The sequence below is a fragment of the Haliaeetus albicilla genome, chromosome 21 (genome assembly GCF_947461875.1).
Source record: "Haliaeetus albicilla chromosome 21, bHalAlb1.1, whole genome shotgun sequence".
Lineage (NCBI taxonomy): Eukaryota > Metazoa > Chordata > Aves > Accipitriformes > Accipitridae > Haliaeetus > Haliaeetus albicilla.
The window spans coordinates 17,191,950-17,205,673 of NC_091503.1; the positions used below are offsets into that span (position 1 = coordinate 17,191,950).

The 13,724-nt window shown below is 42.3% G+C and overlaps 1 protein-coding gene across 1 annotated transcript; it reads right to left on the reverse strand.

The window, feature by feature from the left end:
• Nucleotides 1-1,817: 1,817 nt before the first annotated feature.
• On the reverse strand, nucleotides 1,818-6,260 carry LOC138690267 (uncharacterized). Its single transcript, XM_069808815.1, has 2 exons — nucleotides 6,118-6,260; nucleotides 1,818-5,532 (listed from the first exon to the last, which is right to left on the reverse strand). The coding sequence occupies exon 2, from the start codon at nucleotides 5,505-5,507 to the stop codon at nucleotides 4,704-4,706; it is 804 nt and encodes a 267-aa protein (XP_069664916.1). The 5' UTR covers nucleotides 5,508-5,532; nucleotides 6,118-6,260; the 3' UTR covers nucleotides 1,818-4,703.
• Nucleotides 6,261-13,724: the final 7,464 nt, after the last annotated feature.

Genomic DNA, 13,724 nt, shown 5'->3' on the forward strand with positions numbered 1-13,724 from the left:
TCAGCAGGACACTCAACTTCAACATGTTTCAGTTTAGGTAAAAGCCAGGCCTAGGGGGGTAAGTGGTAGGTGCAAATTTTGGCAACAGTAACTACTGTCACTCAGCTTCAGAGATGGGCATCAACTCCCACATCCTGGAGTTACATGAACACCCCTTAGCACGCATCTGGCGCAATGATCCAAAAGACTTGGTTTGGGAATGAGAAAAAGAAAAAGGTCATCTTTAACTGAGCAAAAAACCTGTCCAGTGTGCCATTCTCCATGCTGCTTTATATCAAACCCTGAAGCATCTTTCCTTGTAGTTCCATTCACTCCCACTCTCCATCCACCATCCAGGCTTTTGGCTTTCACACTCATCTGAAGCTTTAAGACTGAGGAACATTTACTCCTTGCCTGGTGCATTCGGAGTAGGCTCCCATTCAAGCATATCCCAAACCCGTTCCTGCGTTACTGCGCTGCTTTCAGCAGTCATAAGCAAAAGGTGCGCTCCAAAGCACTTATATTCTAGACTCATAACATTTATAGAAATAAACTGTAACAAGGACTCTAAAGGGTTTCTCTAAGTCTACTCATGAGCCAGGGGAGATTTAAACCACCTCATCTTTAAACTACCTTTTGTATGCTTATGTCATGCCTAGAGTCCATAATTTTCATGGCTTTGAGAGCAATGCAGGGTGATCCGCATTTAGTAGTGCGTGGCTCACAAGTTTACCACAGTATCATAAATTTACTATAAATTGGTAAAATCATCACTGTCCTAATTAAGGAATGTGACAGACACACAAAGTCAGGAAGGAGGAAGCGAACAAATCCCCCAAATAATGCGTGGCTCCATCACAAGAGGTAACAAGTGAACATGTTAAGCTGGGCTGTTTATCTTGGCTGACATACAGCCACCAACAACAGAAACAGCAAAACCACAGCTCTGACCGGTCTCCAGGGCAGCAGTTTAGCTAACTGAAATGATGGAGGTGCAGAAGAAAAGCCTTTGTGTTAAAGAACATCTCAGTAACTCATTTTGTCACTTAATTGTTTATAACTCCATTCTGTTAAGATTTCTGGGTTTAGGTAGACACAAGCTACACCTTTTTCAGCAATAGCAACGACTCCAAGGGAGCTGGCACCTTATAAACATCCCACTTTTCCATGGTACATCCATGATTATTTTCTGCCATTTCAGACTGGCAATTAGGTGAGCACCAGGACCTTAAGGCTCAAGCAGCATCATTCAACTTCAACCTTTACTGCAAAAGTAAGTAACATAAGCTGTCAGGTCGCAGAGACGATTTCTCCTGGAGATCATTAGCTTGACAGGCTCTGGCAGGCAGTAAGATAATGGGGAGAAAGGCCCTACCAAAGCTACTTATTTTGTCATCGTTACCCAAGACCTGTAAGTTCTTACATACATACATGAAATTTCAGTAATTCAGGCTTGTACCTCTCGCTAGCACTAAACCCATGTGGTTTGAGTTCAGATAAAAACACAGATTTTAAGAAATTTAGTTGAACCTCATCCAAACTACCAAACCTCTTAACCACAGGAGGAGATCGAACAATTTGAGAGAACACACTTTTATTAAACCTGAAATTGTTGCTCTGCCTAAAACCACCTTCATGGCATTCTGGCACTTTCCCACTGGCCTTCAACTGCTAAAACATACAAGGAAAACAACATCACTCTTAAGCCACATTTTCCAAGCTTGTAAAATAAACTCATTTTAAAAATCATGTAGCTTTTAATTGGTTTGCCCAACTCCAGTTATTAGTAGCCACACTGGAACCACAAGCTAAACAGCAAATTGTTGCAAAGACTGATATTATTTCCTCAGTTAACATTTATTTTGCATGTATCCATAAAGTGCTACATGGAAAGAGTATGCACACACAGAATGAGTCTTGGCTTCATTTTCTTGCCAGCTATCAGACAGCATTGCTCAGGCACAAATCTTTTGGTATTTAATATTCATAGTGCAGAAGCATCTACTGATCCCAATTAGGATCAAGAAATTTTATGAGAGGTGTTGTACAAACAAAGATTGTCACAGTTCTGCCACAAAGCACTTACAGTTGGACACATTGACATCTTAACTATTGCTGCATTATGTATTATGAGAGAAGTATTTTTTAAGGTTATTCTAGTCACCTTAAATGCAAATATGAGACTACAGGTAGCTCTATGCAGTAACGGAGGGCATTCCACTTCTCACAACAAATGCAGGACAATACTTCAGCAGCTACCGAGGCAAAATAGCTACTTTGTCTTACCAGGGTTTTTTTAATGTTTTTGTGCATATATTTTATTTCAGTGGAACATTCAATGACATACTATTATTCAAGCTGAATCTAATTCAGAAGATAACTCTTTTTCAAACAAAAAGTTGGCCAAAATTAACTAAAATATACATTTTGACAGTCTTCCTAATGGGAACAATTTGACATTTGATTTCAAAATTCAGTAGTATTTTTGAAAGATGTGTCCCTTCTCCAACAATTCTTTCCCCAAGAGAAATGACATAATAGCGGTTTGCTTGCCTTCTGGTTTAACAGAACACTTAATCTCACTCTTAACCAATGACAAAAATGCTTTTCTAGTTCATAAAGTACAAATAAATAAGAAAAAAAAATCAAATCTTTGCATAGCCCTATTAGCCATGATCAACCTTCCTTCTTGGGGGGGCATACTAAGACAGAAGAGGTTACCTCTGAGGTCAGTTTAGTATTTAAGCATTCTTTGGGAAACCTGCATTACTGACAGAGAACAGTTTTCCCAAGGCTGAGCAGAGAGCTGGATGGGATCAGAGCTCAGGAGTAATGTCTCCTAGTCACGTGCGGTCCCCAGCTCTCTTCTGCAGCCCACTAAAGGCCCCTGGCAACCCGAATCCCCCAAATGAGGCAGCAGAGGATGCTTCTTCAAATAGCTCCTTGATGCCAAGGATGTTTCTATGGTAATTCTGCATTCAAAGTTACAGGCTCGTGCTGCGTGAGAGGCTACACCAGGGCCCAAGGAGATGAATGAACATATCTAAGGTTGTGCATACCCAGGGGGCTTCCATAATTTTGGGTGCGCAGAAATACAAAGGCGGAATAATGGCAATGTTGTGCTGCACTTCAATTGTTGAATTACTTCAATACCTTGCTCACAGATGTGTGCATGTGAATCTAATCAACCAAACTCCTCACAGACAGCAGAGATTATTTTGAGATATTATTCCTGCTTCTGCTACAGAAAAAGAAGCACCAGCCTGTCATAACCTCTTGTGTATAGGGATGTGTGTGTGCATGCATGCACAAACACATACTGTCTCTCTATACACACACACACAAAAAAGCTGAGGATGAAAAGTTTCCTATATATAGCACATTATTCCCAGAAAGATATGACTTCTAATAATGGACTCGCCTTTTCACGAGGGAAAAAACACACCAAAAACCTGTTTGATTTTTCATCTACCTAAACATTTACAAAAAAACCCCAAAACCAACAAACCAACAGGGGAAAAGGAAAGGTGGCACTATCAGAAATAAATATCTGAAGAAAATGAGATTTTTCCATATCACTTTAAGTCCTAGAAAAGGAAGCTTTTCAGTATCTTTTCTTCTTGAATCGTTTTTTGCTTCAGATCCTAAACCAGCACATTCAACTATTCAATTTGCTGTTCAATAATAGGGACTCACGTTGTCTTTTAAATGCATACAAAAAAGTTGCATCTTTTTGCTTTCATTTTCCCTGTGTGTTTGTTGCATACTGACATCAAATTCCCTGCAGGCATCTTAACCTCACAATTGGAGAAACAGTGCTCTAGGGTTTTCCACATGTCTAATACACCTGGATAAAAAGTGCTAATTGTCACCAACTTCCATTAAATGACAGCAGTAAGGCACAAAATATGCTTGATTTGCAGACGCTAGCGCCACTGGGAGTTAGCAGCAGATTAATAATTGTGCAGACCTCGAATATTCCCCTGGCACTGCCAGTCTGGGTTTCCAATGTAACGCCAGATTATGAGGCCTTTCTTTTTAGCTTGCTTTCCTAAGGAAATAAGGCTGAGGCAGTTGCACTGTCTCCCTGTGCATGTGTTTGACTGTCCTACCTTCCCACAATAATTTCTGGTCAATATCTGAATACATTTTATAGGAGGGTAGAGGTCACAAATGTACAATGGCCTTAGCAGTTCTGTGAAAAACAGGCAGCTAGGTAGATATAATCAAGCCTGAGCTTAAGTGTTTCAGACATCCTGGCTTTCTCGATTCATGTATTCTTGCGGACAAATGACCCCTAATTTTGCTCAAGTTTTGTTAGCGCTGAAAGTAGAAGGGAGATGTGCTGTGTCACATATTCAGCAGGCAGCAACTCTTGCATCTGACCACCTTTACAGATCAGGTGTCAGACTAGGTTCCCAGTTGTGGGTTGGTTTTTTTTTTTTCCTTTTTGCAGACCTACATGCCAAAAATCCTATTTCAGCTCCATCAGGAGGCAGCTTCTTACACAGGAACAATCATGCTCTGGCTTCCTCCAGGTAAATTCAGGAGCCAACGCTGTACCTTCTCCTTTCTTCTTGCTCTGCTGCTGCTGCTGTTCCCTCTCTGCTCTCGGCGCACGTGGGCACGTACTCTTGGGTAGGAGAACACCACCTCCACGGCATGCAAGCTTACCGACAGCTCCGGTGGCATGACAAAGCTCATGTCTGCATGCAGCAACACGATTATGGCGAAGGTGAGGGCGAGGTTGAGCGAATGTGTTTCAACACTTCTTTCTTGGTATTTATTACCGTGCCGTAGCATTCCTGCAATCTGGCCTGCTGCTGCTCCAGCTGCTTATGCAAGCTCCTGATGGAGCGCAACAGCAGAAGCCGTCGGTACATAGCTAGCTGGAGCCGGTACTTCTCCTTTTCCTCCTTTTTCTTATTTTCCAAGGTCTCCATTACTTTTGCGGTCTTTGTCCAAATCGCCCGGCCCAGACTAGAAGGGGCCGTGTTGCCCTTGGCTCCGCTCCCTGCCTGCTGCACGGGGCAGCCCCCGGGCTTGGTCCCCGTCAGGGCAGGGACAGCCTGCGGGGGCTGGCCGGCCCCGCCAGGCACCCTCGGGACCTGCGGCACCTCCAAACTGGTGTCACCCTCGCAGCAGGGGCTTTCGGAGCACAGGGAGGTGATACCCACAGGCTGCAGGTTATCGACGGCCGCAGAGTACGACGAGCCACCTAACGATGCGTTTACAGCTGTCGGGCGATGCTCAGCCAAGCCAGAGGCTGTCCTCTGTGTCTGGCCACCACTAACCATCTCTGGGCCAGTCAGGGCTTTTGCCTGGGCCACGGCCTTGCTGGAGAGGATGGACAGTCTTTCTGGCGCCGCTGAGCTTCCCTTGTCTTCGTTAAGGCTGGCTAACGAAGGGCTGGCGGAGCAACCAGGGGATGCCGTTACAGCGTCGTGATTCGGAAACGGGTCGTCATCATCACTGTTATTTTGGCTCTCCTCTTCATCTCTTGGTATTACACCTACCGTCTCAGCCATTTATTGCATGAGCTACAGAAACTTTCTGTGGACAAAGTGGAAGCAAGAGGATTTCATTTCCACATACACACAGAGAGAAGCCCAGTGCAGAGTGACATTTGAAGAAAGAACCTCTCTTTATATTTAAGCAATGGACCTATTACTTTTCTAATAAAGCACAACCCTTGGGTCACTTCAGGCCATTTCTTGTGATTTGCATTAGGTGTTCTTCGAGACACAACATTAATCCAATAATAATTAAAATGATATACTGTACTATTAACATTCTCAAATCTTTAAAGGCAAGTGATCTATCCCCGCAGCACTGGCTGTGCTGACTAATTAAACAGAATACAGTTGTAAATGGGCATTGTAAGCACTTCTCCCATTTAAGAACACAGATCTAACAAGTCTAGTTTGTAGAGATGGGCAGGTTATCAGGATTGATCAGCTTTAAAGGGAGGTGGATGTACCACAAACAGCAGGTTGCATTTAAACGCCCTCTCCAAGATTAATCTGCCTGCTACCAGTTTGTTTACAAGGTTGCCTTTCCCCCTCCTATTAATTCTAACAGTAAAGCTATATTAGCACCACGCTAGCCATAGACAGGAAAAAGAAACCAAACACTTACCGAGCTTACTGGGGGAAAGGAAAAGAGTTACAGTGCATTGTGTCTGTGTATCATGTTTTCTTGAGTGTGAGTCAGCACTATCTGGAACAGAAACATCACCGTGCCAGAGCAGGAGCAGCAACAGCATTACGCTGTTCCACCCAGCAACAACAGAGTCAGTCCCAATCACAGAGGAGTGCAGGGCTGGCTTCTTCCCCCACAATGGATATTCCTCCCTGGCAGCCAGCTTTTGTGCCATCTTTGAGCACCAAAATGAAAACCAGGGTTGGATGACACTTCTTTTCCCACCTCAAAAACAAACATACCCGATTCACTCATTCTACAGGGGGACAGTGTGTATGGCCCTTCCCGTCCCTGCCAGTCAGCAAGGAGCTAACACAGCACCAAAAAGAGGGTGAGGCAGTCTGGACTCCAGTGTACACATTTTCCTTCAGAGAAAATAAGCTTAGATAAACTTTAGCTGCATGAACAAGCTAAACCCCCAAATGAAACAGGCATTCAGCACCAACCGAACACTAACCATAAAGGCAGGCAGAAGCTGTAGATTTAAGTGTTTAATGTACAGCCACGTTTAATTATGCTGGCCTAATCTTTAAGGAGCAGCTCTACATCCAGCTAAGGTATCCCACAGAACAATAAACTTTATCTGCACCTTTGATGTTCAGAAAAGCTACCTTCAGCAGCATCTCGTGCTTGCAGTGCCAGGAACAAAATTCACAAATCATCTATCTGCATCTACTTCAGTCAATTTACCGTAGGGCTTCAGTTGCCCCAAGACTTTATCTACTCCATTCTGCTAATATAAATAGAAGAAAGAACCAATCCAAACTACTATCTAGAGTCTTCCTGGAGCTGGAAAAGAATGAAGGTAGATCCTATCTCCACTTCTACATGTGCTGCGATACAGATAATAATTTCTTATTTTTCATTTGTACTGACTATCCCTCATTCCAATGAATCTGTTAGGATATACTTCCAACCTTGAACGTATGAAGTCTGGTTAACATAAATTCAGATTTGTACCCTGAGGTCTAACTTAAATGTATTTTTCGGTGGAAGAGATACTTTGCACTGAACTGGTGAAATGAACTAAACCTGCTGTGTTTATGTGCCAGATCATGCTGCAGATTATATAAATAATGCTAGGAAGAGATTAGTATCTAGTGAGTTAATAAACTCTGCAAGTTTATATCTTGGTGATTCCCATTTATCTGAATCACAAGTTACGGTAATTGAAGAATATGGAATTCAGATAACAGGGATTTTACTGTATTACACACTGAAAAGGTTCATTGTAATACAGCATTATGAAGAGAATCTCTTAGTTTTGCCTGCTCTCCTCTCTAAAGCACTGCAGGCATTATCTTCCCACTACAAAGAGGACAGCAGATGGGTGCGAGGTAGTACACGGTCTCCAGCTATGTCAATACTTTTCTACCAGCAATAGTATTCTGTTCCTCTCTTCTACCTTTGTAGCAATCTGCTGCAAAATATCTATTTTCTAATAATCTAACAGAGCATGAAAAAACAGAGGCGGGGTGGGTGGGTTTTTTTGGGGGGGGGGAAGTTGTGGGTTGTTTTGTTGTTTGTTTTTGTTTTAAAAGCTCTCTGCAGCTTTAATTTTTTCAGCAAACTTTTACAGGCAGTGTTGTTTGAAGGGATGGGGAAGGGGACAAAAAAGTGGGTTTGCATACCAAGTTAGTTTCATCAAAAATAATATTAAATGTTTTATAGGTGTGGATCTGGATGGAATAAATAGCATCTGATATAATCAACAATAAAACTACAAGCAATTAAAACTCATTGAGCTAGATGGCTTTTCATACAATACTATGACTTCAGCTGTAAACTATTAAGCTTAATAGCAAAAAGTAGTCAGTCCATTGGACATTTGGATTCAGCAAAATAGAAATAGCATAAAAGACACATATTTATTGTGGCTAAAATGCAAGTGCCATCTATGGCTAGGGCTGCGTGCATGTTTCTGTCATTACCCTCCCTTCCATTGTTCACAACTTCCTAAAATCTCACCTAGAGCATCAGATGGAAATTTTCCGGATTCCGTTTCTGCCTGAAGGTGAATATATACTGAACACTTCGGCCAAAAAGATTGAGACGCTTGAGTACAAAAGCAGGAACAAAACCAGTCTTATGGCTGAGGAGACTTATGGAAACCTTTCAGGAGAAAGGCCTCTTGTGTAACTGACAGTCTGGGGAACAGGGAACAAGACCACAGCTCATTTCAAACGGAAACATGTAAATTCTTGTTCTGAGATGATACAACAATCCTTCCCCCCCCTCCCCCGAGACTGTTACCTTGACAAAGTGACTCCTACAGTTTAGCTCCCTTTATTTGCAATTCAACAGCTTAATAAAGAGACCTGAAAAGACCTTACGTTAGTTTCTTCTGCGAGAGGCACGTGGTGAAGAAACACTTTGAGAAGAGTTTGCTGTTCCCCTGCAGAACCTGTTGCAGGCAGACTCTGTTCAATGCCTCTTGCTCACTCCTGGACTTGTTTTCCTATTTGTGGGAACCTTTCCAGGCAGAAGCTGCTTCAGATTTCACGGTGAATACATCTGTCAGTCCAACACACTAAGAATTTCAGGCAGGAAAAATGAAGGCAAAGACGCCTCCAGTTGAGGGTCATTGCATTTTATTACCACCCACTCCCAGGTAGATGCGACTGCAGCAGTTTCAGAGCCACCTCCAAGCTGTCAGTCTTGCACATCCCTGCAAGGTGTAAGCCAGCAGAGGTTTTTAGTCCGTTGCCCTCCTTCAGATATTAGCTGCAAGAGGTACTTGACAACCTACAGGCTCACAGCTGTGAGTACGTGCTGAAATCTCTGTGCTTGCAGGCTTATGGAATAAGGGCTTAGCCATCACTGCTGCCTCTCGCATGGTAGCAGGAAAGAAACGGTCACGGGGGAGTCCCTGCAGATAGTCATGACAACTGTTTCTCCTTTCTCTTCCAGTTATAATGCCCTTCTCGAGCATGGACAGATGTGAGGACAGGAAGGTGCTTGGTCTTGTTTTTTTTATTAAGTACAAATGTTTTACTGGAGTTCAAAGCGTAACAGCCAAACACATTTACGAACAGCGTCAGAAGGTGATAAGCATTGGCGAAGATATGCCATTATAAGACCGCGGCTGGGGAAGCTATGTTGTTTTGTATTTGAGTTTGGGGAATACTTTTAACAAAGTAGTAAAAAATATCCTATTACACAGTAGTGTAATTCCATATTTTATATTAATTGCTCTGAAAGATCAAAAGCCATATTCTGTCTGTTAATGTACACACTCACATGGCCTCCTATGAAATCAATGAGATCCACATGTGTGCATCTGAGGCCTAAATTTTTCCCCAAAGATTCTTTAAAATCCTTTTACAGGGCAGTAAGTCATAGAAGAAAGTCGTATGTTCCCTTTCTTCTGCCTCCATACCCAAAACAGGCACGAGTTATTACAGGCTGCTCTGCATTACGCTGGATGGTAAAGGTACCCCGAGGGGCCACTGCCCAGCCAGGGATTGCCATCATTCTGCTCCCATGCTCGTCCACACCTAGGCATTTCTGCAATCCTTTTACACCAGCAGAGAAATAAGAAACGGAGCCCAGCTCCACGTGCGGCCCACTGATGATATCAAGAAGTGCTCTAGATATTTCAGTGGCGGGGAAAAGCACGAGGGGACATCTCAGTGACTTAATTTCCTTCTGTCCGAAAGCATCTGTACAGAGCTGCAGCGCAATCGTGTGCAGATAACCTGGAAGCTTTTAAGAAAAAGCAGAGTGGATACATGATTTTACCGGTGGGGAAAGGTTCAATGGCTTCAAACATGAAAATCCAGGGATTACAGTACACTGTCTTTATATTAAGGGTAAAAAACATTGAAACAATCTGCCATGACTGGCAAAAATGAGCAGGCTTGCTGCCAGTCTCAACAGAACTGCCTGTCAGAGGTGCAAATCTCTGAAGGAGTAGCTCAGACTGCATTGAGACTAAGGTTGAGTTGAGTTTGCAAGCTTCAAAATCTCAAGACTGCAGGTGCCAAAGTGACCCAAACACTAGGAAGGGCTTGATGACAGCTCTCACTGCAATATTTTAGCAACTCTACTCCTAACCCTGCTTGGGCTTAAATATTCCCAGGGACACAAAATGAAAAAATATTATTTATATGGCTTTATAAAGGTATTTTAAAAGTGGAATGTTTTGATTTTTCCTCAAGGCAGCAGCTGTTCTCCCTACCATTTATGTGGAAAGCATTAGCTTATGATTTGAATCACCGTTCACCGAGTAGAAGAATAACGGCATCATTGCCTAAACCAGTTTATAGTCTAACTCCACATTCCTGCCATCTGATCCACAGAGCCACAGTTTTGTGCTGAAACAGCCACAAAGCACTTTCTAAAGTCTTGTTGTGAACTCAGGGATCTACTTCAGCTCACACAATAAGCATTTAACATTGGCACAGAGGCCAAGGTGGAATGGACAACCCACGGGTACACGTAGCTGGGCATTTGTTTGATTTTTCTCCCATCCGGGCAGACCGATCTGTGTTGGGCAGAGCCAACGGGCATCAAATGGGCTGGCACATTTCAATGCAGAGCAAACTCTTTGCATTTCCAGAGTGGGTTAAGAATGCTTCGCAATTGATAAACAAAGGAGGAAGGCTTGCAAGGCCAGGGTGTCTGCAGCATATACTCTACAAACTCGGGGGGGGGGGGGGGGGTGGCGCAAATAGGAATCTTTAGAGTGACCTAAAAACCCCATGAATCTTGAGAACTGCCAGTTTACCCCATTTACTGTTTCTTCTTCTAATGGAGAGAATACGCTTGTCTATAATTCATTACAATTGTACTGAAAAGGAAAATCTGATTATACACTGAAAAAATGATGGATTGCAAAAAATAGCTTCCCTTAAGTGTTAAGGGAAAAGGAAATTCTAAAATATCAAAGGTTTCATTATTTTTTTCCCATAATAAAGAAAAGATTGTGGTTTATGGTAGCAAAATTAAAGGTGACCTTCTTCAGTGTGATGCTCCTACCTCTATTTTTTTTAATCTTAATTTTGCAGGGTGCCTGTCATTTTGTTCAGCAAAAAATGAAGTGTGGGAGGTGGAAGGAAAAAAATGCAAAAGAATTTAAAGTAGGAAGATCATGTAACCCGAGATGCTATTACGGCCTTCCTGTGGAGAAGAGACTAAAAAATTCTTCCTGTAGAAAAGATGGTACTTGAAATACATTTGAATAACCACCAGTATTAAAAGATTTAAAAGTGTTGCTCATATATTGCAAGAAGTCCATGCCTGGCAGGTAAGTACTGGATTACCCAACCTAGCTGTTAGATTTCAGCTGTGAAAATGAGTATGTAGACAACTCACGTGTCTAGTTACAGTTCACATCCGGCATGCATTGAGAGAAAAATCCTTTCTGCTAAGGAAAATGTAAACAAACTATGTAATTTTTGATAATTGATGCTTATGTTTGCTTTCATTTTGACACTTGATCGTAGCTGACAAACTGATGGCTAGGGAAGAAGAAAACTTTAAGCTGTAAGAATAATAAACAGAGCACTGTGAGAGATGGAAAAAAAAAAACCCAACAAAAACCACACGCAGGGGAGGAAAACTTCAGGAAGTGGGGCTAAGCCACAAATGGATAGACAAGTAATTGTTTTGTGTTTCACCACAACTTAAAATGATCTTACAGACCTTTCCAGAAGCCAAGTGCTTTTTCTTTTTTTTAAATAACAGCATTAAATGCTTTAAAAAGGGTGTGCATTTTCTGCCTTAGCTGTTAAACCAGAATGCTATGAGGTGAGATTATTAAGAAAATTACATTTAATATAAAAATTTTTGTTAAGAAACAGTATCAGATCAAGTGGCTAAAAAAAGGAAAAAAACAGATGCATTCATGCTGTTTGAGCCTAACCATTTCTGCAAATCTTAAATTGACTCACGAGGAGCTAAACTCTACAGATCACTATCGAGGACTGAAAAGACTCCATCTACAAACACCTTCTCAAAAACTCTACTTTCTCAATCAGCATAGCTGACTGTGGTGTCGCCTACATATCAACCCTCGCATAGCACCCAAAGCAATCCAGCTTTACTCACAGTGTCTACGTAGGCTCACCTGCCATCTGCATTGTCCACACACAAACACAGAGTGAAAAAAAACCTTCCTCAAGCTCACCTGAGGCTGAGAAGAAGGTCAGGCTTGCTCAGTCCTTAATGCCTTTGAAGCCGCTAACGTGCCTGAGATGGATGAGAGAGTGTAGGATACAAGCCTGTCTGTCAGCAAAAGACACGATCTCAGCAGTATGCAGTGGAATTGATCTACATCTCAGCTCCAGCAGTTAACAGACTCCAATGGGAAGAGAAGGCGTATGGACCACAGGGTTTGTGGTACTTGACCATGTTCTTTGCAACGTAGGCATTGCTCAGCAACCTGGATTTTTGCAGTCTGCTTCCAGTGGTTAGTACAGATAATTCTTTCACACCAACAGTTTCATTTTTACATCCAGAGGCTCTTTGCTGAGTGTCTGTCAAAGTCCAATTCATTACTTGTAGAATTATCAGCTAAAACACCATCACTTTTCTATAAGTAAAATTTTTAAGAGATTAGAAAGTAACAGAGAAAAGATAGCTGTATACAAATAATGAAAGATAAGCCTCCAAATGTTTGGTGGTTTATTTTAGAGATGTGTATCTACAGATACTTATTTCTTAAAGGAAGAAGAGATTTAGAGTCCAATTTTTATTTGATTGAACAGAGGACAGGCTAAGAAAGAAGAATCTGAGATACCAATCCCTCTGAAGTCTCAGGCTGAACAGAAGAAATAAAGTACCCTTCCCAGAAACAGCGAGCATAGTTATTCAGGTTCTGGATGTCAAAATTAGGTAAAGCTTCCTTGTACCACTTAAATTCCCTGCAGCTCTGCCCGCTCAAACCTGGAACTCCTCTTGAACCTCCCTGAGCCCCAGGCAAAGGTCCTGCCAGAACCCCACTGGCACGTGTGGTCCCAAATCCTCCTTGTACCCAGAAGGCACTAGCAAGCTGTTATTAACTCCAGTGACACCAGGCCACAATTTTATCCTCAGTCACGCTTACGGAGCCTCCTTGAGATCTGCCTGAAGAATGTTAAAAGAACACAGAGCAAGATCATTGCCAACTATCAATGTATTATTTGCCACCTTGCAAGCTTTCTCCCCATCCTTTCTAAAACCTCCCCCAAGGCACGAGTAGCACCACCTTACTGACTCCTGAAGAGATCCCAACACTTAGTGGAGGTATTGTACTAATTAAGATTTCGAGAGCAGTAAGCAAAAACATCGTGTTTGACCTCACACTTGGCAAATCACTCACAGTTCCCTGCTTCCCTTCACAGGATTGCCTCGATAACAACCATTGCCAGTAGGGACCTGAGAAGCAGCAAATAAATAATTAGATGCCTACATACATGAACTCCACTTCCTTAGGCAAAAATAATGAGTCAAATGAGTGAAGGATCTGCTGCTCTCATACGTATGGCAGTTGTACATACACCAACGTGCAAGAAGCCTTCCAGAGACTTCTGTCATTGCTTGGGTAAGCGATAATTCAAATT